Genomic DNA, 26,520 nt, shown 5'->3' with positions numbered 1-26,520 from the left:
ATTTTGTCTTTGTCTCAGTTTTACAGTTTGATCCATGCCAGTACCAAATGGGTACTTTTTGAGTTGTCTTCTCGATGCTCGCTATTTTAGGATTGGGCTGCACGATTTTGAGGACAAACCTTATTGCGATTTTTCTCTCCAAAATTGCGATTAGTGATTTTTATATTTTATACATAAAAATGCATAAAACTGTGAAAAGAACGAGTGAAAGAAGACATGCTTCTTTTAGACTGCCAACCAACAGGGTGCCACAACTTCAGAACAATATGCAATAATTTACTTTCAAAAATATTTGACTCAGAACTTTTGTCTACATCAGTGTTTTTCAAATCGCTTAATTCAGCCCACGTGCAGTTTTAAAACATGAAATTTGAAGCATTGCAATTGTGTTGCCATCTGGCGAAAGTGGTCTACAGCGACTATTATTGACACACGTGCATTTCACAGGCACAGGGTGCACATACTCTACATATGGGTACTAATTCAGACAACCTTCCCAAATCATGGTGCAATTCATCAAAACCCAACACGGAATGTTGAAGAATGTGGTTTAAAACACACAACTTGCCCACTGAACTATGTGGACAGTATAAAAAAATTCCAATAGTACCATACATAATTCAAAAATACACCCATTTAACCCATTTACTAAGCCTAATGATACAAAAGACTCTTTACACTTTGACATGTGTGACCATTTTAGTTACTTGAGGGACATTGAGAGAAAATGGATGGATATTTCTGATTGATTACAAAACTTTAAGGAGGCCTTCAGGGAAGTAAACAAGGTAGGAACTGTTGACATACATTTAATAGTTAATGTATGTTTTATATTGTAGTGAGGGGAGTGTCAACGTGTTGTTGTTCAGTCTGTTCGCCACAGGTTGTTTTAATTCACGCTTTAACAGACAGATTTTCTTTTTGTACAAAATGATTGTTGTCATGTACTGTGTCGCAAATAAAGTGTCCGTGTGTGTGCGCGTGTCTGTGTGTGCGTGTTGCGCATAACAGCGTTTTGGCCAGTTACCTTGAAAATTGGCTTGCACTGAATTTTTACACGTTTGGCAAACGTCCGTCTTCAATTTGGTGTTACATATATGAATGTATTTATATGTGTGTGTGTGTATATACGTATGTGTGTGTGTGTGTGTGTGTGTGTGTGTGTGTGTGTGTGTGTGTGTGTGTGTGTGTGTGTGTGTGTGTGTGTGTGTGTGTGTGTATATGTGTGTTTATGAATGTACTGTATATATACACCATCCATCCATCTATCCATCTTCTTCCGCTTATCCGAGGTCAGGTCGCGGGGGCAGCAGCCTACTCAGGGAAACCCAAACTTCCCTCTCCCCAACCACTTTGTCCAGCTCTTCCCGGGGGATCCCGAGGCGTTCCCAGGCCAGCCGGGAGACATAGTCTTCCCAACGTGTCCTGGGTCTTCCCCGTGCCCTAAACACCTCCCTAGGGAGACGTTCGGGTGGCATGCTGACCAGATGCCCGAACCACCTCATCTGGCTCCTCTAAATGTGAAGGAGCAGCGGCTTTTTTTTTTGAGCTCCCCCCGGATGGCAGAGCTTCTCACCCTATCTCTAAGGGAGAGCCCCGCCACCCGGCAGAAGAAACTCATTTCGGCCGCTTGTACCCGTGATCTCGTCCTTTCGATCATAACCCAAAGCTCATGACCATAGGTGAGGATGGGAACGTAGATCGACCGGTAAATTGAGAGCTTTGCCTTCCGGCCCAGCTCCTTTTTTCACCACAACGGATCGATACAGCGTCCGCATTACTGAAGACGCCAAACATCTTATTGTGCGTTTTTTCCGAGTCGGAAAAACGTGGACGTAAAGAGTACGAGGGTATTCTTGCTCGTTCGTCCGTGTTGATGGGCTCATATTGCTCATCAGATTTGAAGTTGAAATATTACCACGACAGGTCATTTGGCACATTTGTAATCATATTTCTTTCCTCCTAATTTTTGTTTCTTTGCGGAATTTCTCACCAGCGAGTAAAGCTCTACGCCCACGGAGACAAAGACTGCAAATGACCGAAGAGGGCTCACTGCGTTCAGTTATTTATAGTGTTAAATAAACACGCTCCATAAACAAAACCTCACAACTGGACTGTTCAGATTGTCTCAGAAAGACTTAGATAGGACAGCTCAGTCCGCGGGTGTGGCACTCAAAATTGTGAGTGCACAGCGACCGCCTTCACTAACTACCGTCTTGGCTACCTAACCTTTTTCGGGGAAAAAATCGAAATTGCCACCGTCATTTCCGATAAATTTTGGACAGCGCTACAGTGTCAAAATGTGCGCACTCAGTAACTAAGTACACAGTGGACATAGTATACTTAGATTGTGCACTTGACACACAGAATTTGTCTAAGCAAGAACCCAATTGGTGTGAAGGACGCTACCTTGAAACATCATGTCAAATAATTGTGAAGCGAAAGAGAAAACAAATAATAGTGTGAGAGCTAAATATCAACTCTATTCATCATTAATAAGCTTAACATCAGTAACCTAGTGGTTAGAGTGTCCACCCTGAGATCGGTAGGTTGTGAGTTTAAACCCCGGCCGAGTCATACCAAAGACTATAAAAATGGGACCCATTACCTCCCTGCTTGGCACTCAGGGTGATGGGTCAAATGCAGAGAATAATTTCGCCACACCCAGTGTGTGTGTGACAATCATTGGTACTTTAACTTTTTAACTTTATCAACTTCCTGGAGGAAGTCAGGAGAAAACATTGATTACTGTTAATACACAACTTGCTGTCCCTTTAGCTTGTGGCAAATATTTACAAGCATGCAAATGTTGAAGACTGTTTTGACGGAGTAATGGTAAACCCCACGAAACATTTCCAATGGTTAGTATTACCACTTCAAATGAAAATGGTCATAACACTTGGATAACTGGTGATACTTCTAATTCCCCGGAGAAGAAAACTAGCATGCTATAGCAGCGAGGATCATTATTCGCTGGCTAGCAGCTAGCACTCCTAATCACAAACTGGCATCTAGCGCACTAGCTTTAATGCAAACATGAATATATTAACGTAATTCCCATTACAGACGTCGTACCCCAATCTTACTTGTATAAACAAGGAATGTGCCGATTCATCGGACAGCAATCGGAATCGGACAATTTTTGCCAAAAAGTACGTGATTGCCATTGCCGATTAATGCCGATCATAAACGCCGATCCCCTCTGGGTGACACTTTACTTATTTTTGGTCCCCCGGCTGACCAGTGGCTAGCAGCTAATTATGTGTCTCTATACACAGTGTGGAGCTGCTCCCCTTAGCTAATAATAGTATAATATAATAATACTTATAAGGCTGAAACGACGCGTCGGCGTAGTCGACGTCATCGGTTACGTAAATACGTCGACGCCGTTTTTGTGCGTCGGCGCGTCGCATATTTACGTCACACTACTGTCATGGCGGAGCGCAAAGCAGACGATGCGAGCGAGGGGAAAAAAGCACGCCAAAAGTCGTCAAAAGTGTCGGAGTATTTCAATAAACGGCCTAATAATGTTGTTGTATGCACACTGTGTCGAGCGGAAATGGCCTATCATAGCAGCACAACGGCTATGAACGAACATTTGAAAAGAAAACCCCCGACAGCGTTCTTGCCATCACCATCAACAAGTCAATTGTCCGCGTGCGTATACGTTGTCATTATTACACAAAAACATGAATGTGTCATTTGTATCTGCGTTGTAAATTCATAAACTAAAGCACCGTTTGCTCTGAGAGGCGCGTTTGGCGTGCCTGTTCAGTGTTTACAAAGACGCGCTCCTCTTTAACGCTGTGGAGAGGCGGCGGCGGCGAGCGAGCGGCGAGGCGGGGCGCGCCGGGAGCGACGCCGCAAGAGACAGGGGACGACGAGCGAGCGAGGAAGAGGAGCTGAAAAGCGAGGAAAGAAAGAGAAAAGAGTTGGAAGAGAAAAGACTTTGTGTAAGATTAAAAGATTGTAAACCTGGCAAAGCCGTCTGGCGTTCAGTCTGTCGGTCCTGAAAGAACCCCACGGCACAAGACGTGTCACAAACGCTAACGTTAATTAGTTGTGCAAATACCTTTTACAACATTAACAGTTACATATACTATGTACAAACCAACAATTAACTTTCACTTTAATCATACTATCATTGTTGTGTTATTAAGCAAAATAAGCAATACTTTTACTTTTGTTGAAATGTTTACACTTGTTACAGAATATTTCCGTTTTGCACTTTTTTGTATTGGATGTTTATCTTTATTTTTGCACATTTTAAAACAAAATAAGCAATACTTTTACTTTTTAAATGCTTATACTATTCCAGAATATTAAGATTTGCACTGGATGTTTACTTTTATATTTGCACATTAAAAAGCAAATAAGCTACTTTTAATTTTGTTAAATGTTAAAAGTTTTAAATGTTTACATTGTTACAGAATATTTTGTCATGTTGTTGTCAATGTTGACTGAGTGGCCATACTTTTTTTTTTGTAAATAAAAGCCATGCCTTTTGAAAAAACTGGCCTACATTTATTTTTTCCTCTTCATTTTAAATTAAAAAAAAAATCGGTAAAAGGAAAAATAATCTATAGATTAATCGAAAACATAATCTATAGATTAACCGATTAATCGAAAAAAAATAATCTATAGATTAATCGATAGAAAAATAATCGTTAGCTGCAGCCCTAAATACTTACGATAAATTTCTTATCATTATCCAGTACCAGTATCACTGGAGGACGAGGCTAAACATGTTACACACTAAACACAAGCCAGGAGCAGGCATGCTGATAGCTAAGCCAGTGGTTCTCAAATGGGGGTACGCGTACCCCTGGGGGTACTTGAAGGAATGCCAAGGGGTACGTGAGATTTTTTTTGAATATTCTAAAAAATAGCAATGATTCAAAAATCCTTTATAAATATATTTATTGAATAATACTTCAACAAAATATGAATGTAAGTTCATAAACTGAACATCAAATCAAGTAGGTTATTCCATTTATTACAATGCAACAATGCAATATTCAGTGTTGACAGCTAGATTTTTTGTGAACATGTTCCATAAATATTGATGTTAAAGATATTTTTTTTTGTGAAGAAATGTTTAGAATTAAGTTCATGAATCCAGATGGATCTTTATTACAATCCCCAAAGAGGGCACTTTGTGAGTTGATGATTACTTCTGTGTAGAAATCTTTATTTATAATTGAATCACTTGTTTATTTTTCAACAAGTTTTTAGTTATTTTTATATATTTCTTTCCAAATAGTTCAAGAAAGACCACTACAAATGAGCAATATTTTGCACTGTTGTACAATTTAATAAATCAGAAACTGATGACATAGTGCTGTATTTCGACGTCCCACTGGGGTGAGTTTTTCCTTGCCCGTATGTGGGCTTTGTACCGAGGATGTCGTTGTGGCTTGTGCAGCCCTTTGAGACACTTGTGATTTAGGGCTATATAAATAAAGATTGATTGATTGATTGATATTTTACTTCTTTATCTCTTTTTTTCAACCAAAAATGCTTTGCTCTGATTAGGGGGTACTTGAATTAAAAAAAATTTCACAGGGGGTACATCACTGAAAAAAGGTTGAGAATCACTGAGCTAAACTAACCGCTAAGCTAGCTTTAAACAACACCAATAAATAAGTGCTGTGTGAACTTGAAGACGTGTGGTTAGAAGCACTTTGTAGCAGAAAGTAAGCAGTTATTAACAGGAAATTGATAAGTATTTTAAAAAGAGTTCGAGATACCGTATTTTTCGGACTATAAGTCGCTCCGGAGTATAAGTCGCACCGGCCGAAAATGCATAATAAAGAAGGAAAAAAACATATATAAGTCGCACTGGAGTATAAGTCGCATTTTTTGGGGAAATTTATTTGATAAAACCCAACACCAAGAATAGACATTTGAAAGGCAATTTAAAATAAATAAAGAATAGTGAACAACAGGCTGAATAAGTGTACGTTATATGATGCATAAATAACCAACTGAGAACGTGCCTGGTATGTTAACGTAACATATTATGGTAAGAGTCATTCAAATAACTATAACATATAGAACATGCTATACGTTTACCAAACAATCTGTCACTCCTAATCGCTAAATCCCATGAAATCTTATACGTCGAGTCTCTTACGTGAATGAGCTAAATAATATTATTTGATATTTTACGGTAATGTGTTAATAATTTCACACATAAGTCGCTCCTGAGTATAAGTCGCACCTCCGGCCAAACTATGAAAAAAACTGCGACTTAAAGTCCGAAAAATACGGTAACTCACAGTACAATCATGGGTACTTTAACTTTAACTTTAAGTATGTGATCGATTATAGAGTCATTAGCTTAATATTTTTTATTTTCTCTAAAAAATGTTTTTGTTGATTTTGTTCATGTTTGCAAGTTTAGTGGATAATTCCTTGGACACAGGAGGACTTTGAGGGCAAAAACCAAAGTACTTAAAAGAGTAGTTGATAGCAGTTTCTGCTACAGGTGTGAATCTTTGGGCCCCTATTGTTTCGATCCGATTCGAAATAGACTCTCACGTTCCAATGTTTTCCTTACTATAATATTTCTAATGAACCTTTTTCAAAAAAGTTGCATGGAGATGGCCGAAAAACGTCTTTTTAAAAATAGAAAAAAACATGTTATCGAGTGTTTTAAAAATTATGACTCGATATAAAATCGGGATGAATACCAGGGTATCTGCAGGCACTAACCTTTTTGACCCGGGGCCCTCTCAATTATGAACACTCAATTAGTAATTACAGTTTAACAAAGAGACACACCTTGTCATATGATACAAAATCATGTGTTAACGACAAAGATAATTATCATGGTGGACTGATTTCAAAAATGATTCACCAAATATACTGCAAAAGAAGGGTCTTATTAAAACTTGTAAAAAAACGAATTGTGCTAAACAGTGCTAAAATAAATACATTCTAACTAAATAAATACTAATGTAATAAATGTTTTGTGAAACTTCTCTATGACTTTAGCTCCAGACTCTCTCTCTGTTTGTTTGATATTGTCATTACTGCCACATGTGGTGGAAATGTGTATTACAACGGAATAACGGAGAATTAGATATTTCATGGCCGCCCTCTGGGTGGTTGAGAAACTCTGTCGTAATTAATGCTTTTTAATGCCCTTTAAGGCCCAAATTAATTTTTAATGACCCGCCAAAACCCTGAATAAGAACCGCGATTCGAATATGACTTTTTTGCGCGCCTTTTGTTTTTACGTTACTTTTCAAGTGTTTGACGAGTACTTTTGACGGTTTTGATCACACAATTTTATGCAATAAAACATAATAAGGAAATGGTTTAAATCAGTGGTTCTTAACCTGGGTTCAATCGAACCCTAGGGGTTCGGTGAGTCGGGCTCAGGGGTTCGGCGCAGGTCAAAACACGCCCGACTCATCGAGTAAATAAAAACTTCTCCGTATCGGCGTATTACGGATACGGCAACAGCAGAAGTCACACTGATTTGCAGGTGTGTAATTTGTTGTGAGTTTATGCACTGTGTTGGTTTTGTTGTTAGAACAAGGTGATGTTCATGCACGGTTCATTTTGTGCACCAGTAATAAAACATGGTAACACTTTAGTATGGGGAACATATTCACCATTAATTAGTTGCTTATTAACATGCAGATTAGTAACATATTGGCTCTTAACTAGTCATTTTAAGTACTTATTAATGCCTTATTCGACATGGCCTTATTATAACCCTGGCCCTAACCCCAACCCCAACCCTAACCAAATAACTCTAAATTAAGTCTTTCTTACTTAGAATATGTTGCCCTAGTGTCCAAAAAACTCTAAATTAAGTCTTTGTTACTTAGAATATGTTCCCCATACTAAAGTGTTACCAAAAACATATAATAACTTTGTCTTGAATTTGAAAAAAAAAGGAGGGTTCGGTGAATGCGCATATGAAACTGGTGGGGTTCGGTACCTCAAACAAGGTTAAGAACCACTGGTTTAAATATTGTGTCAATATTGTTCAACTGTTAATTTGGCACTCGCCATCAAATTTTTTTTTTAATTTAAAGTCGGTACATGTGATCGGTATCAGTGTTGGTATCGGCCGATCTCTCTCACGGACGATCGGTATTGGAATGGTCAGCATAAAACCCTTATTGGATTGATTGATTGAAACTTTTATTAGTAGGTTGCACAGTACAGTACATATTCCGTACAATTGACCACTAAATGGTAACACCCCAATAAGTTTTTCAACTTGTTTAAGTCGGGGTCCACGTTAATCAATTCATGGAGCATTCCTAATTGAAACACACATTGCTGCCTGAGCAACCCAAATGTTAAGTTGTGCACATTAGAACAGGTTGTGCGTCAATATGAAGATTAGATTTGAAAAACAAGCGTCAACAACACTGCCGCTGGGATGAAAAGCTGTTGTTTTGTTTCCAAAGATGTAGCTCTGGTTTGTAGGCGGCGGAGAAGATCAAAGTCGCTCAGACGGCTTGAAAGTGAGTCTGCAAAGGAAAACACTGATTGAGGAGGCGCTAAAACTCTGCTGCAGCTGATGAATAAAAAATGAATATGGATGAGCACTCATTTGAACTTGAAATGTTGGTGGTGTCTTTCAGAAATGAGGGGAGGCTGCTGACGTGCCACCATAGAAGCCACTCGAGCGAGGAGGAGGAGCAAGTCCCAACATGGCCGCCCATCGGATCAGAGCCTCGGCCAATAACAACGCTTCGCTCCCTCGCTGCAAGTCCGAGGGGACGCTCATTGACCTCAGCGAGGGGGTGTCCGAGTCCAGTCTGATTGATGTCAAAGGTCAGCCGCGCCGACTGGCTACTCGCTGTTTTAGTGATTATGAATAGTATGGCTTGATATCTATAAATTATAACATATAAAATAATATATTATGTGGCTTTTTTGCTTAATTCCTTTTATTACATACAAAATGTATCCATCCATTTTTCCATCTTCTTCTGCTTTTCCGAAGTGGGGTGGCGGGGGCAGCAGCCTAAGCAGAGAAGCTTCGTCCAGCTCTTCCTGTACAAAATGTATAATAAAGTCAATAAATAATTCAACAAAAGCAAAAACTACTAGTGGCTCCTATATCCCGAGTTTGTAAACAATAAAAGACAAAAAACAATTTTGGGATAATAAAAAATATCAATTTGATCGCTGTAGTATCAATCCTTACCCAATACTATACTTGGTATCATTACTGTCGATATTGGTATCAATCTGCCCACCCTTGTTTACATGCAAGAGCTCTAACTTAGCGGTTAGCTGGGCCTTTTTGCATCTTCTTACAGTATGTAGTTAAAAAAACTTTGTTTATTTGCCGCCATGGAGGTAGCTTCACGCTGTGGAGGGACATTAGCCGCTGGCAAAGACGCTACATTGCGTTAAGGACGCGGTTGTTAGTCACGATATAACGATCGTATTAAAAGCTTAGTGTATCGTCATTTATTCACATACATTTCCCTGACTTTGCAGATTATTTCCAGTCCTATTTGGAGTTGTTGTAATGAGTATTTAAAAGGTGGCGATTGTCATTAATTACTTGTGAGAGGAGCGATGGCATGAATTAAAAGAGGCATATTCTTTACGCACCATGATGTAGTTGCGGGCTCGCCAATTAGTGCTAGCAAAGCATGTTGGAGTGCAGGTGTGAAGCGGATCCAGTCCCGGTATGATTGTCTGATCAGGATAGTCCACCTCTTTTCTGGTCCCAGTTCAGTTGGTGACACCATTCTTGGTCTTGTCTCCACAGTGCCTTCTCCCAGTGCCTTACGTCTGGATGCCACCGCCTCCTTCGGCACCGCCAGGGAGGTGGTTGCTATCAAGGACTACTGTCCGTCCAGCTTCACCACCCTGAAGTTCTCCAAAGGGGACCGCCTCTACGTTCTGGACACGTCGGGAGGCGAGTGGTGGTACGCCCACAACAACACGGAGATGGGCTACATCCCGGCCGCGTACGTGGAGCCCATCAACTTCAGAGACTCGTCCTTCAGCGACAGCGGGATGATCGACGGCAAAGAGGAGGCGGCTACAGAAATGGACCTTCTTGGAGAATGGGCCGGCGTGATTCTGAAGCCGACCACCTTCCATAATGGAAATCCTTTCAACACAACACACACCTCGACCAACCCTTTCCTTCACGCGGGTCCTCGGGGCTCCTTGGACCAGAACAGCAATCAGAAATCAGTTGATCTTCTTCTCTTTGACACTCCATCAGCGCCAGAGTCCACGAGCTGCATCAATGGATTTGGCAGCAGCGTTTTTAACCCTCTAAGTCCCACAGTTGGGACGGGGCAATCCCTGCGAAGAGACAACCCCTTCTTTAGAAGCAAGCGGTCCTACAGTCTGTCGGACATGTCCATCCTGCAGGCGCAGTCAGACAGCCCTCAAATGTCCAGCAGTTTCTTCAGCAACCTGAAAGCGCCGGCGCCAGAGCAGTTCCAGAGTAGGGAGGACTTCCGGGCTGCTTGGCTTACTCACCGCAAGCTAGCCAGGTCCTGCCACGACTTGGACTCACTGGGTCAAAACCCGGGCTGGGGTCAAACCCAACCGGTGGAGACCAACATTGTCTGCCGGTTGGACAGTTCAGGAGGTGCGGTTCAGCTTCCGGACACCAACATCAGTGTCCACATCCCTGAGGGCCACGTAGCAGAGGGCGACACCCAGCAGATCTCCATCAAAGCGCTGCTTGACCCGCCGCTGGAGCTGAACAACGACCGCTGCAGCACCTCCAGCCCCGTGGTAGAGCTCAAGCTCAGCAACATGGAGACCAAAACTGCCATCACCGTGGAGATGAAAGTATCTGTTGCAGTCAAAGCTGAGAACAAGGAGACCACAGACATCCTGTGTGTCAGGAGCGACTGTAAAGAGGGGCCCTACAGGTGCATTCCACACACTTACCTGTACGGGGATACAGTCCAAGTGTCCCTGGACAACCTGGAGCCGTGCATGTACGTGTGTGTGGTGGCACAATCTCAGACCACCTCTCCAGACTCCACAGTGTGGGATCACGTTGTCAAAAAAATGACTCTAGGCGTGTACGGCCCCAAACACATCCACCCCTCTTTCAAAACAGTCGTCGCCATGTTCGGTCACGATTGTGCTCCAAAGTCTCTGTTAGTGAGCGAGGTGGGAAAGCAGGCCAAGGCGGCACCACCTGTGGCGCTCCAGCTGTGGGGGAAGCACCAGTTTGTCCTGTCCAGAACGCAGGACCTGCGCGTGGGGGTGTACTCCAACATGGCCAACTACCAAGTGAAAGCCAGCGAGCAGGCCAGGGTGGTGCGTGGCTTCCAGATCAAACTGGGCAAAGTAAGCCGGCTGGTCTTTCTTATCACCTCACGCAACGCGGCAGATGTTTCCGACTTCACCTTGAGGATCCAGGTCAAAGACCACCTGGATGTCATCCTGGCACAGTTTTGTGTGCAGACCCCGCCGCCACCGCCCAAAACGGGGCCAAAGACGTCCATGCAGCGTCGCTTCCTCAAAAAGAAGGAGGTGGGCAAGATCGTCTTGTCCCCGCTGGCCGTGGCCACCAAGTACCCGGTGTTCCAGGACAGGAGAATAAACAACCTGAAGTTTGGAAAGCTGATCAAGACGGTCATCAGACAGACCAAGAACAGCTACCTGCTGGAGTACAAGAAAGGAGACTTTGTCGCTCTGCTAAGTGAGGAGAAGATCAAGCTGAAGGGCCAATTGTGGACCAAAGAATGGTACATTGGATACTACCAGGGCCGGGTGGGACTGATCCACACAAAGAACGTGCTGGTGGTCGGCAAAGTCAAGCCCATTTACTTCACCGGGCCGGAGCTGACCACGTCCTTGTTGCTGGAGCAGGTACTGAGGCCCTGCAAGTTCTTAACCTACATCTACGCCTCCGTCAGGACCATCCTCATGGAGAACATCGGCAACTGGCGAGCGTTTGCCGACGCCCTTGGGTACGAGAACCTGCCCCTGACGCACTTCTGCCGAGCGGAGCTGGACAGCGAACCTGAGCGGGTGGCGTGTGTACTGGAGACGCTGAAGGAGGACTGCAACAACGCAGACAGCAAGGAACGCAAGTCCTTCCAAAAGGAACTGTTGACGGTAAGTCCTTTTTTCTTACAAAATCAGCAGGAAATCGAGGACTTACAATAGAAATATAGCACCACTTTTCCTTTTCTTTTCATGTGAGCTTAGTGGGTTTTTGCTGCTGGGGCGCAGCTTCACACATACCTCTTTGTTTGCGGTGAAAATTGATTTGTTGTGACCACTTCCTCAAACTAAGACATCGTTTCTTCCGTGTTTGATGACTGAGTGTGTGAACCACAGCCCCGTAGGGATGATGTTTGATAAGAAATTATCGAGTTCGAACCCATTATCGACTCCTCTTATCGAACCGATTCCTTATCGATTCTCTTATCAAATCCACATAGGTTGTTGTATATGGAAAAACACACACAATATTTGGTTTAACAAAAGCTCACTTTTATTTTATAAGAAAAAAATATATAAATAAATACATATTGACTGTTGTTACCCCCCTAAAAAAAAAAATAAAAAAATAAAAAAAAAAAAATATTGGCTGTTGTTACCCAAAGTATATTAAGTACGGTAAGGTATTTTTATTTTTATTTTTTTTATGTCATAAAAAAAATACAATCATTTGTGCTTACGGACTGTATCCCTGCAGACTGTATAGATCTATATTGATATATAATGTAGGAACCAGAAATATTAATAACAGAAAAACAACCCTTTTGTGCGAATGAGTGTGAATGAGTATAAATGGGGGAGGGAGGTTTTTTGGGTTGGTGCACTAATTGTTAGTGTATCTTGTGTTTTTTATGTTGATTTAATAAAACAAATTTAAATGTATTTATTTATTTATTTTTTTTAAATTTCTTGTGCGGCCCAGTACCAATTGATCTACGGACCGGTGGTTGGGGACCACTGGTGTAGGCTACAAGATAACGTTAGCGTTATCAGACACATACAAAAAGGCTAACGTTACCGTTAGCCACTGACTATGCTTGGGTAACGTTAGTCTTGCTAACATTACTGCAGTCTTGGATTGACAACGAGGTAACGTTATTTTAGCCTAAAGGGTACGAGTGAGCAGATATGGAAATTAACCGGCAACAGTTAACGTTAGTTACTCACCAGCACTATCACTGGAATTGGTGCTGCAGGTTGAAGCACAGAAAGAGGGGCGTGCTTCGTCGCTGATTCTCCATGACACCTTTCTCTAACCTTCAGGTAATGTGCAGCCTGAACATGCTTGTTGTACTTCCCCCCTTACATGAGAGCGAAGCCTGGCAATAATTGCAGATAGCCGTTTCCTCGTCGTAGTTTTTGGAAAAATGAAGCCATGCCTTGAGGCGTTTTTTCCGGTCCATTGTTGTTTCTGCTTTCTGTATCTGCCGCATAATGACTGGGCTACGTCATTTCCTGGGACGTGCCACAGGGCATTTCCTGTGGGACGGGATTCGTTCCCAGGGATTGGAATAAAGAACCATCTCTTTTTCTTTACTATAGTGGCTTTGATAACGGGAACTGGTTCTCAAAAAGGGATTCGAGTCCACGGAATCGGTTCTTTTTTTATCGAACAACCGGGAGAACCGGTTTCGAACATCATCCCTACAGCCCCGCCCCCCTCTGTGCATGGAGGAGGAGGGACACTTCCGTGTCAATCACTTGTCCATTTGGTTATGGATTAAGTTTATTTCGAACAAGCTATACAGTTGCGCAAACTCTAGTTTGATCAACTTTGGATGGATTTATTTTGTGAGAAAAATGCAAATTAAGGTGTTAAAATCTTTATTTGCATTTTTTTTTCATACTCCCACGACCTATTTCAAGTCGCAAAGGCCGTGTACAGCCCTGGGTATATATGTTCTACAGCGCTAGCATTAGCATCCGTGTTTCCACATCATCCACCGTGTTTGAAGGTTGCAGTAAGAGTGAACATTTTTCCATAAGTTGTTTATATTCAGGCAAAAGCTTTCGTAGACGCGGCCATCTTGATTTCCGACTTCGTAACTGTAACGCTCATAGCTATGTCCCTGTTCCCCGACTTCCAACTTCCGGGGTAAGTAGAACACACCATTAGTATGTTTATACACCTTTAGTTTGGGGTATGTCGTTTGTAACGGTGAAAGAAATTGGTGTGTCTTGTGCTCATGTTATTATTTAAGCTAGATAGCGCCTCCAGTAAATGAGCAGTTACATTTCTGTGTGTGAAATGTTCTACTGTTGCAAATGTGTTATCTTTGTTTTTGTATCACTTTTTGTCCCGCTGCAGTTTTCTTCTGCGGTACGCCGTCATGTCCAATCATGCTTGTCCCCCCCCCTGCACAAGTTTCAGTGAGTCAGCATTAAAGTAACAAAACAAAACAGAGGAGAGTTCATAGTTTCTAAGCTTTAAAAAGTCCACACGAATGAACCGAGTGACAAACTCTTCTAATAAAGTGGGAAGGTTTAGGGTAAGACAACTGGTGTCCAAGCCAACGTGTCCTTTGTCAGTAGGACAGAGGTCAGAGGTCGCAGCTGAACAAGCAGACTGTAATTAAAGCGGCCTGAGATATTTATAGACCCAAATTGCAGAATGGAAAAGAACGTACGGGAAGGTGGAGACGTTGCAGTGCATGAATGTTGGTTTTGGAGCTGGTCCACTTGTGGGTGTTAGATCCTGCTCCCGTCCCCCGGGGGACAGTCCCCGATTGGCTGTGAGAGGAAGTCTATTTTCAGCAGCACTGATTGTTTGTGGTGAAGAGAATTATCTTCTCCTTTATTTGACTTACAGTAGTTCTGACTGCGCCTCGCCTGGCTCCAGTCCAAACTTCCCGCTGGGTCGGGAGACTGAAAAGTGTGACAGCTTCTACTTAGGTTCCCATGTCCGGCGGCCTGAGGGGGTCCAAGAAGTCCTCAAAGTTGTTGATGGCGAAGGTTGGACTAGGATCAAGTGCGTCTCAGGCGGGCAGATGTTTCCTGGCTCATTGTTCTTCAACTAAACAGAAGTCCCGTACCAGTCGGAGTACGAGTTACTGGTCCTTCCCTTTAGCCCCTCCATCCAAGGCATGAGGGTTCTGTCACACAAACTTACAACTTGGATTCAGATATTTCATGGTTCAAACTTGTATTTCATCGTATGTCAGTAAAGAAGTAGTCTGCTAACTTAGCACTTCAGGTTCTGTACTCACGTACTTACACGTTTTAAGTGCGTAACTTTTTTTCATGTTGGCAAGTAGGGGAAAAAAAGCAGTGCAAAAAATACTGACCGACAAGAGAACAGTCGTGTCCTCAACACAATGTAGCATCCTCGCCAGCGAGCTAGCAGCTAACGTCTTTCCACAGTGCAAAGCCAGTCAGTCAGTCAAAGTCAGTAATCCCAGCCTCCATGGCGGCAAATACATTGTGTCTTACAAGTAGCATTATCACTGGAGGACGACGGATAGCTAAACACGCTACACTACACATTGTAGGAAGGTACAATAAGCCAAGCTAACCGCTAAGCTCTTGAAAGTAAACATAGGTGGTAGGGATGTCCCGATCCAGGTTTTTGCACTTCCGATCCGATACCGATATTGTTTTTGCATTTCCGATCCGATACCGATACTGACCGATACCGATACTGACCGATACTGGCCTATCCGAGCATGTATTAAAGTTTAAAGTTATTTAGCCTACTTAGTTGTCAGAATCATGTTGAAAAGGGTTTTAGTACTCTTGATAACAACTAGCCAGCTGAATTAGGGGAGTTTGAATAATACACAATGGTTGGTAACAAGAAACTGACCTGTTTATTCAAGGATAAACACAAAATACACAAAATTATACATGACAAACAGAAATGGCATCATTGAAACTAGGTCTGGGCGATATGGCCTTTTTTAAATATTGCGATATTTTAAGGCCATATTGCGATACACAATATATATCTCGATATTTTGCCTCAGCCTTGAATGAACACTTGATGCATATAATCACAGCAGTATGATGATTCTATGTGTTTTGATTGATTGATTGAGACTTTTATTAGTAGGTTGCACAGTGAAGTACATATTCCGTACAATTGACCACTAAATGGTAACACCCCAATAAGTTTTTCAACTTGTTTAAGTCGGGGTCCACTTAAATTGATTCATGATACAGATACATACTATCAGATATATACTATCATCATAATACAGTCATCACACAAGATAATCACATTGAATTATTTACATTATTTATAATCCAGGGTGTGGAGTAGGGGCGCCGGATGTAAGTGTCAAAAAGACAGCTAAAAGAGTTTGAAATAAGAATAAATCTAAAGTTAAAATATAGGGTAGGAATGCATCCATTTGCAGGAAATGTCTTGATTTTCAAAATTTTCTTTCAAGGCTTGCATGTCTACATTAAAACATTCTTCTTCATACTGCATTAATATATGCTACTTTTAAACGTTCATGCAGAGAAGGAAATCACAACTAAAAAAATCACTAATTTTTTCATACGGTGTTAATGTGGAAATGTTTGCCTCGGCATTTTGATGGTGTGGACGTGTGGCACCGAATGGAGATAAGCGTCTCGACAGACGTCACAATATTTGAACAATGATGACGAAAACTGTTTTCTCTGTCGTGTCCGTGTGTCGAAAATTGTTATGCGCTTATTTTTTTATTTGATTTTGTGCGTGGCATATAATTGCTATGCGCAGAGGACGTTTAAACAGTGCGCAATTGCACAAGCGCGCACCTTAGAGAGAACGTTGGTCACACGGCTGCGCTAGCATCACAGCTAACGTTAGCCATGCTGCTACCTCTCTGCTCGGGGAGGACGTATACGTATGTGACGTATGACGTGACAGTATGTGACGTATGACGTGACAGTATGTGACGTCTGACGTGACAGTATGTGACGTGTGTAAGAAGGTGCGCTTGCTGTCTGTGAGAGGGAGACACAGAAAAGAGTGAGAAGAGACTGTCGTGTAATACCAGCAGCTAAAAGCAACTGCGTGAGAATCCACAGACCTGTGGATGTGTTGAAGGTGTGCTGGAAAATGCGGAACGGAAATTAGGGAGCAGCAGAAAAGTGGAATGTATTATTTAAATAGGTGCGTTGGAAAACACGGAGCGGAGTTTTTTTTAACTGGATCTGGATCGGCATTTTCCCATGCCTTGCCGATACGCATTTTTTTGCAAATATCGGCTGCCGATCCGATCCAAATATCGGATCGGGACATCCCTACTTTAGAATGTGCCGATTCCATTGAAAATTGATTGATTTTCGATTGATTTCGATTCTTGTTTGTAACTTCTTAAACGACTAATTATTTGTATTAGAAATGTTGTAGTTTTTATCTTCCATAACGTGTCTACTGACAGATATAAATTAGAACTATATACTACTTTGTATTAGAAATGTTGTAGTTTTTATCTTCCATAACGTGTTTACTGACAGATATAAGTTAGAACTATAAGCTACTTTGTATTAGAAATGTTGTAGTTTTTATCTTCCATAACGTGACTACTGACAGATATAAATTAGAACTATACACTACTTTGTATTAGAAATGCTGTAGTTTTTATCTTCCATAACATGTCTACTGACAGATATAAGTAAGAACTATACACTACTATTGTATTAGAAATGTTGTAGTTTGTATCTTCCATAACGTGTCCACTGACGGATATAAGTTAGAACTATACACTACTTTGTTTTAGAATTGTTGTAGTTTTTATCTTCCGTAACGTGTTTACTGACAGATATAAGTTAGTACTATACACTACTTTGTATTAGAAATGTTGTACTTTTTATCTTCCATAACGTGTCTTCTGACAGATATAAGTTAGAACTATACACTACTTTGTATTAGAAATGTTGTAGTTGTTATCTTCCATAACATGTCTACTGACAGATATAAGTAAGAACTATACACTACTATTGTATTAGAAATGTTGTAGTTTTTATCTTCCATAACGTGACTACTGACAGATATAAATTAGAACTATACACTACTTTGTATTAGAAATGTTGTAATTGTTATCTTCCATAAATTAAATGGTAAATGTTTATACTTGTATAGCGCTTTTCTACCTTTTTAAGGAACTCAAAGCGCTTTGACACTTTGAAACATGTTGCAGGCATCAAACTCTAAATGAGCTAACATTTGCAAAAAAATAACCAAGTTTACCAGTTCGAACGTCAAACACCCCGCCCCCGCAGTCTATTCCATTGAACATAGGATGAAAAGGACCTCAAATGTTAACTTTTTTTTGTAAACTGAATTTAATAGGAAAAACATGAAAAAAAATGTATTTTCTGATTTTTATGAGTAACCCTCAGATTGCTGACACGGCCACTCTCCCAACTTCGCCACGCCGTCCCCTAACGTGTCTACGTTATGGAAGATAAAACGTAGACTCTCCCAACCGCCGTGCCAGCAACCTGAGGGTTCCTGGTTCAATCCCCACCTTCTACCAACCTTGTCACGTCCGATGTGTCCTTGAGCAAGACACTTCACCCTTGCTCCTGATGGGTCGTGGTTAGGGCCTTGCATGGCAGCTCCCACCATCAGTGTGTGAATGTGTGTGTGAATGTGGAAATAGTGTCAAAGCGCTTTGAGTACCTTGAAGGTAGAAAAGTGCTATACAAGTATAACCCATTTACCATAATTTACTGACAGATGTAAGTTAGAACTATACGCTACTTTGTATTAGAAATGTAGTTTTTATCTTCCATAACGTGTCTACTGACAGATATAAGCTAGAACTATACACCACTTTGTATTAGAAATGGCAACAGCTCAGGAGTTTTGCACGCATGTGCATGTGCGAACCAGTCGGCCCCAAAACAAGAGCATACTTGTAGGAGAAGCTTATTGACTAGAACTTGGGGCGACAACTGAATAAAAATGGCAGACCTCTATGGGTCAAGCTCCATATATGGTGAAGAAAGTAGTGGATACAAGAAGAAGAAGCAGGTAAATATTGCCTTTGTTGTTCCCTGTAAGTGTAAGCACCGTGACAATGTGCGCAGTCTGGAGCTAAGTACAAAGTGTACTACTACACCCAGTGTACTTCTAAAAGTGTACTTTGGGAAGTATGCCAGTTGAGACTCACCTTGTGAGCGTGCTGCGAGCCTGTGGAATGTCATGTGGGCTCTGCAGCGGAGCTTCATGACTCTGCAGAAGCATCCTGAGCGAGATAAGGTCTTATTTGTGGACCAAGACTTTGAAGAGTCCACTCTGGTCCTTGTGATGTCTCATTTCTCCATCTTTTGTCCCCTATTTGCTTTTTTTAGCATCACCGGTCCACCCCCGCCCTTGTAGGGGGGAACTTGCTGGAATGTGCAAGTTATTTCAGCTTATCAGACAGAAGGTCAGATGTCAGGCCGGTCTTCTCGTGGACATAACGAGACATAAGGCAGGGAGGCCGACAAGACGCTGATGGAGCAGAGAGGCGGCAGATGGTTGACGTCGGAAGGAAAATGAAAATGAGATAGAAAAGTAATGGAGTGGAGATTGAGGGAGACTTGTGGGGGACGACGGTTCTTTATCAGCCGCCGGCGGGTCACTCGGGGTTTGTGTTTGTGATGGCGGGGGCGACTTGGAACGCTGCCCTTGTTTGTCACATGTCGGCTGTACTCTCGACAAGCTGATTGATGCAGCGATAGTCTGAGGACCTTCAGGACACACACACACACACACACACCTCAGCCATGAATGCTGCAGTCACTGCCGACTGCAGTGTGCATACCACACCACTAGATGGCGCTGTGACACTCGTACCATCGCGTGAGATGAAGCCTACGCTTGTCTGCCTTTATTGTTATTCAGTGTACCCCCACTCTTATTTTGGTAGGGCTTTCCTCTTTTGTGGGGCTGTTAGAGCCTCTCCCCCCTGCTCTTTGACGTTGCTCGCCTCTCCCTCTACACTTCCTGTCACAGTCCTGCACACAGCTGACCTCACGCTGTCTTGGTCCTGTAAGACATGGGCAAAAGTATGGAGTTGTCTCCATGACAACCAATGCTTCTTGATTCAGGGCAGGTGTTTTCCTCCAGGGGGTGTCACACTAAATCAGTGGTTCTCAACCTTTTTTCAGTGATGTACCCCCTGTGAACATTTTTTTAATTCAAGTACCCCCTAATCAGAGCAAAGCATTTTTGGTTGAAAAAAAGAGATACAGAAGTAAAATACAGCACTATGTCATCAGTTTCTGATTTATTAAATTGTATAACAGTGCAAAATATTGCTCATTTGTAGTGGTCTTTCTTGAACTATTTGGAAAAAAAGATATAAAAATAACTAAAAACATGTTGAAAATTAAACAAGTGATTCAATTATAAATAAAGATTTCTACACAGAAGTAATCATCAACTTAAAGTGCCCTCTTTGTGGATTGTAATAGAGATCCATCTGGATTCATGAACTTAATTCTAAACATTTCTTCACAAAAAAAGAAATCTTTAACATCAATATTTATGGAACATGTCCACAAAAAATCTAGCTGTCAACACTGAATATTGCATTGTTGCATTTCTTTTCACAGTTCTTTTTGACAGACATTTTAGTGAGAAACCTGAGCTTGTGCTTCACTGAGGATCTTTGTCAGTCTTGGTGGCAGGGAGGCAACTGCTGTGATCAAGCTCTTCTCCACGCAGAGTCTGTTTCTTTGCTTTGACTTGATCACAGTCATTGCAGAGAAGGAGGACTCGCATGAATATGTGGAGGCAAAGGGTAATAGCTGCTCCAAAGCGTGCTCCTGCTTCACAAACACCCAGAACTGTGTGAGTGTGGAGGTGGAAAACTTCATCTGGAAGCCACGGTCAGATGACACTTCCAGGAGTTGTTCCTGATAAGTGACAGGTAGCTTGCTTCTGGTAGCTTCAGACAATAGAAACAGATTTCTCACACAATCCAGCTGTGCAGATTTCTCCTCCATGTCAGGAAAGTAGTAATGAAAATCTTGAATCAAGTTGGTCAAATGACCCATGAGCTCTGTCCACATCCTCATTTGTGAGAAAATCATCCACCTGAGGAAAGCAGGTGAAATTTCCCTGAGCACAGGCTTAGCTTTCTTCTGAAAACCACCCACCTTTTCATAAAGGTTTAAAATGTTGGTGTCCTTGCCCTGTAGGGACATATTCAGTTCATTCAGTTTGCCGAAAATATCTGCCAGATAACATAACTTAGCAAGCCAGTCCGTGTCCTGGAACAAGGTGGCGTGGGGGGGATGGTGATCAATCAGAAAGGTGTGTACCTCGGAACGTAATTCCAACAGCCGATTTAGTATTTTCCCTCGGGAGAGCCAGCGCACTTCTGTGTGCAGCAGCAGTTGCGTGTGTTCAGCTCCCATATTTTCACAGAGGCGACGAAACAGACGTGAATTAAGTGGCCTTGACTTTATAAAGTGGATGACTTTGACGCTGTCGTTTAAAACGTCATGAAGCACGGGGCTAATTTTCCTGGACGCCAATGCCTCCCTGTGTATGACACAGTGAGTCCACTTCACGTCGGGGTTTTCTTTTTTAGCGCGTGCAATCAGTCCTCTCACGCTGCCCGTCATTGACATCTGTGCAGATGCTGCTACAGCAGTGTTTTTCAACCACTGTGCCGCGGCACACTAGTGTGCCGTGAGATACAGTCTGGTGTGCCGTGGGAGATTATCTAATTTCACCTATTTGGGTAAAAAATATTTTTTGCAAACCAGTAATTATAGTCTGCAAATGATGTGTTGTTGTTGAGTGTCGGTGCTGTCTAGAGCTCGGCAGCGTAACCGTGTAATACTCTTCCATATCAATAGGTGGCAGCCGGTAGCTAATTGCTTTGTAGATGTCGGAAAAAGCGGGAGGCAGGGTGCAGGTAAAAAGGTGTCTAAGGCTTTAACCAAAATAAACAAAAGGTGAGTGCCCCTAAGAAAAGGCATTGAAGCTTAAGGAAGGCTATGCAAAACACAACTAAAATTGAACTGGCTACAAAGTAAACAAAAACAGAATGCTGGACGACAGCAAAGACTTACTGTGGAGCAAAGACAATGTACACCCGAACATGACATGACAATCAACAATGTCCCCACAAAGAAGGATAAAAACATCTTAAATAGTCTTGATTGCTAAAACAAAGCAGGTGCGGGGAATAGTGCTCAAAGGAAGACATGAAACTGCTACAGGAAAATACAGAAAAAAGAGAAAAAGCCACCAAAATAGGAGCGCAAGACAAGAACTAAAACACTACACACAGGAAAACAGCAAAAAACTCCAAATAAGTCAGAGTGTGATGTGACAGGTGGTGACAGTACACCTACTTTGAGACAAGAGCTATATTGATGCATGCTTGGTTATGCTTTAAAGTCATATCCAACAATTGCGACAACGTCTTTTTACTGTCAACTCAGTTTCAATTTTTAATGATTTCTGCTGGTGGTGTGCCTCCGTATTTTTTTCAACGTAAAAAATGTGCCTTGGCTCAAAAAAGGTTGAAAAACACTGTTCTACAGGACTTCCAGCTAATGCTATTCTCAGAGAAAAAAGTGTTGACAATGTCAAAAGTGTCCTCTCCTGTTGTTCTCCCCTCTAATGTTTTACAAAAAAGTATGTGCTCATAAATATCGTCAATATCGATGTATCTCACAAAACCTACAAGTTGTGCATTTCCACTAATATATGTGGATTCATCCAGCTGGAGGGAAAATGAGTCGCTAAGTTTTCCAACAACTTGCTCAACAATGTCTTTTCCCATTTTATCTACTCTCCGGCAAACAGAGTCATTTGATAAAGGCACATTCTTCATTTTCTCGGCCGCGTTTTTATCCAGCATTGTCTCGGCCAGCACTGCAGCTGTCACGACTTGGACTATGGCTTGGTTTGTTCTCCCGAGGTGCAAGTGAATTGGACTGGTCAAGGCTTGAAGGTGGGTACATGATTTATTTAAACTATCAAAAAAGGAATAAACGAAAAGCGCGCACAGGGGTGGAGGTACAAAACTAGACTATAAACACAAAACTTGCACATTGTCAGAAACTATGAACAATTAAACAAAACACTAACTGTGCCTTAATAAACAAAAACTTACTTGGCATGGAACCGGCATGAAAAAAGAGTAGCAAGGGTCATAAGGGTGTGGAAAGTGTGCAGGAGCATAAATGCGGGGATGTCGTCAGGACGAACAACAGAAAATGAAAAGCTTAAATAACACAGACATGATTAACAAAAACAGGTGCGTGACTCAAAACGTGAAACAGGTGCGTGACGTGACAGGTGAAAACTAATGGTTGCTATGGTGACAAACAAGAGTGCACAATGAGTCCAAACGTGGAACAGGTGAAACTAATGGGTAATCATGCAAACAAGACAAGGGAGTGAAAAGCCAGAAACTAAACAAAACATGACTTAAAACAAAACATGATTACACAGACATGACAGAGCCCCTCCCTTAAGGACAGATACCAGATGTCCATAAAAAAATTAACAAGAGTCATGGCGGTGGGTCGCCAGACCACGTGTCCCTGTATCCGGCGGCGGTGAGTGGAACGCCGCTGCAGCAGGCGAGGCGGGCGCCCAGGGAATGGCCACATTCGTGGCCGACTGGGAGGTGGGCGCACTTGGCGTGGCGGGCGACCAGGTAGCGGCCATATCCGTGGCCGACGAGGAGGAAGGCGCATCGTCATCGTGGCAGGCGTGGAAGCAGCAGATGATGCAGGCAGCGAAGCTCGGCGTGGCGCGTCTTGGTCTTGGCCTAGGCGTGGGTCTTGGTCTTGGCATGGCGGGTCTTGGTCTTGGCATGGCGGGTCTTGGTCTTGGCATGACGGGTCTTGGTCTTGGCATGACGGGTCTTGGTCTTGGTCTTGGTCTTGGCGTGGGTCTTGGTCTTGGAATGGCGGGTCTTGGTCTTGGCATGGCGGGTCTTGGTCTTGGCATGGCGGGTCTTGGTCTTGGTCTTGGCATGGCGGGTCTTGGTCTTGGCATGGCGGGTCTTGGTCTTGGTCTTGGCATGGCGGGTCTTGGTCTTGGTCTTGGCATGGCGGGTCTTGGTCTTGGCATGGCGGGTCTTGGTCTTGGCATGGCGGGTCTTGGTCTTGGTCTTGGTCTTGGCATGGCAGGTCTAGGTGTTGGCATGGCGGGTCTAGGTCTTGGCATGGCGGGTTTAGGTCTTGACGTCGTTGAGCTGCGACTGGCGGCACTTGGCGTCGTTGAGCTGCGACTGGCGGCACTTGGCGTCGTTGAGCTGCGACTGGCGGCACTTGGCGTCGTTGAGCTGCGACTGGCGGCACTTGGCGTCGTGGAGCTGCGACTGGCGGCACTTGGCGTCTTGGAGCTGCGACTGGCGGGACTTGGCGTGGAGGGTCTTGTTCTTGGACTTGGCGTGGAGGGTCTTGGTCTTGGCGTGGAGGGTCTTGGTCTTGGTCTTGGACTTGGCGTGGAGGGTCTTGGACTTGGCGTGGAGGGTCTTGGTGTGGAGGGTCTGGTGCTAGCCGTGGAGCAGCTACAGGTGCTAGCCGTGGAGCAGCTACAGGTGCTAGCCGTGGAGCAGCGACAGGTGCTAGCCTTGGAGCAGCGACAGGTGCTAGCCTTGGAGCAGCGACAGGTGCTAGCCTTGGAGAAGCTAGCCGTGGTGCTAGCCTTGGAGCAGGTGGAGGTGGCCTAGCTGGGGGTTGCGGCTTGGCAGGTCGGAAGACTGGTGAGGGCGGTCGTGCTGGAGGCTGTGGCTTGACGGGTCGGAAGACTGGTGAGGGCGGTCGTGCTGGAGGCTGTGGCTTGACAGGTCGGAAGACTGGTGGTGGCGGCCGTGCTGGAGGCTGTGGCTTGACATGGTGATGCAGAGCCACCCCACCTACACAGCTCCCGACCCCAGCCCCCCCCTCAAGGGGCGGATACCAGACGCGCTCCCTGCGGTCTGGAACTCTCTCTAGGGGTGGGCGGAGGGAGGTCTGGAGGGGGGCTGAAACTCCCCCTTTAAGTTGTCCACAATGGGTTTTTTTATCCCCCACCTGGGGTTGTGTGGGCGGAAAAAAAGAAAAAAATTGTGACGGGGGCGGGACTTGAGTCTTGGGGGGCGGGGCATGAGTCTTGGGGGGCGGGGCATGAAGTTTGGGACGTGGCTTGGACTGATTAGATCTGATTTCTAAAAACATGTTTTGATAATGTTTTATCAAAGTCATGGCATTAGAGTCTTTTGTTGGAGGCGGGTGTTCAAAAGAAAAAGAGTTGAAAAAAAATCCTGGGCTGTGATGTCATCCTGGGGAAGCCGGGCAGACTGCTGCTTGCTTCCGCCCGGAGGGGGCGGGGCTTGTGGGAGCGGCGCGTCCTGCTGGCTCGCGGAAGTTCTACCTGACGTCCCTCTCCTTTGGCGGCGCTTCCGTGGCTGGGATGACGCGCCAACGTCCCCGGGCCAAACGGAGCTGATCGGCACCAGTTTGCCGGTCGGACCCCACATGAGTTCCTTGCGCTCCGTGGGGGAATAGCGGAGCGTCTCAGCTTCCATGGCGCGCAGGACCTCCCACGTTCCTTCGTCCAATCTTGCGGGAGAACTTTTTTGCTGATGACATCTGTCACGACTTGGACTATGGCTTGGTTTGTTCTCCCGAGGTGCAAGTGAATTGGACTGGTCAAGGCTTGAAGGTGGGTACCGTATTTTCCGCACTATAAGGCGCACCTAAAAACCACAAATTTTCTCAAAAGCTGACAGTGCGCCTTATAACCCGGTGCGCTTTATATATGGATAAATATTAAGATTCATTTTCATAAAGTTTCGGTCTCGCAACTTCGGTAAACAGCCGCCATCTTTTTTCCCGGTAGAACAGGAAGCGCTTCTTCTTCTACGCAAGCAACCGCCAAGGTAAGCACCCGCCCCCATAGAACAGGAAGCGCTTCTTCTTCTACTGTAAGCAACCACCCGCCCGCGTAGTAGAAGAAAAAGCGCGCGGATATACCGTACGTTTCATTTCCTTTGTGTGTTTACATCTGTAAAGACCACAAAATGGCTCCTACCAAGTGACAGGGATCCGGTTCATGAAAAGACGCAATCTCTCCATCCGCACACGGATTACTATTTCACAGCAACTGATATTCCTGTGAACCGCACTGTGGATACAACGGGAGCACGTACGGTGAATATTCGCACCACAGGGAATGAGAAGTCATCCTTCACTGTGGTTCTAGCTTGCCATGCTAATGGCCAGAAACTTCCACCCATGGTGATATTCAAAAGGAAGACCTTGCCAAAAGAGACCTTTCCAGCCGGCGTCATCATAAAAGCTAACTCGAAGGGATGGATGAAGAAAAGATGAGCGAGTGGTTAAGGTAAGTTTAAGTTTACGCGAAGAGGCCGGGTGGCTTTTTTCAGCAGCTCTGTCCATGTTGATATACGATTCCATGCGCGCCCACATCACGCTGGTTTTTAATATATTATTAAAGTTTGACTGACCTATCTGACTGTTTTTTTGACATTCCTTTAGCGCAGTTAGATGCGGCTTACAACACGGGGCGGCTTATAGGTGGACAAAGTTTTGAAATATGCCGTTCATTGAAGGCGCGGCTTATAACCCAGGGCGCCTTAT

General features: G+C 43.6%; 1 protein-coding gene across 1 annotated transcript in view; it reads left to right on the top strand.

The window, feature by feature from the left end:
* LOC133613444 (SH3 domain-binding protein 4) overlaps nucleotides 1-26,520 on the top strand; it is a 44,943-nt gene that overhangs the window by 12,084 nt on the left and 6,339 nt on the right. Inside the window, exons 2-3 of the mRNA XM_061970990.2 lie at nucleotides 8,613-8,805; nucleotides 9,758-12,087. Coding sequence (XP_061826974.1) covers nucleotides 8,682-8,805; nucleotides 9,758-12,087 — 2,454 coding nt within the window. The 5' untranslated portion in view covers nucleotides 8,613-8,681. The remainder of the gene's footprint in view (nucleotides 1-8,612; nucleotides 8,806-9,757; nucleotides 12,088-26,520) is intronic.

Source organism: Nerophis lumbriciformis, linkage group LG13 (genome assembly GCF_033978685.3).
Source record: "Nerophis lumbriciformis linkage group LG13, RoL_Nlum_v2.1, whole genome shotgun sequence".
In the NCBI taxonomy this organism is placed as follows: domain Eukaryota; kingdom Metazoa; phylum Chordata; class Actinopteri; order Syngnathiformes; family Syngnathidae; genus Nerophis; species Nerophis lumbriciformis.
This window is presented reverse-complemented; position numbering and strand designations above follow the sequence as displayed.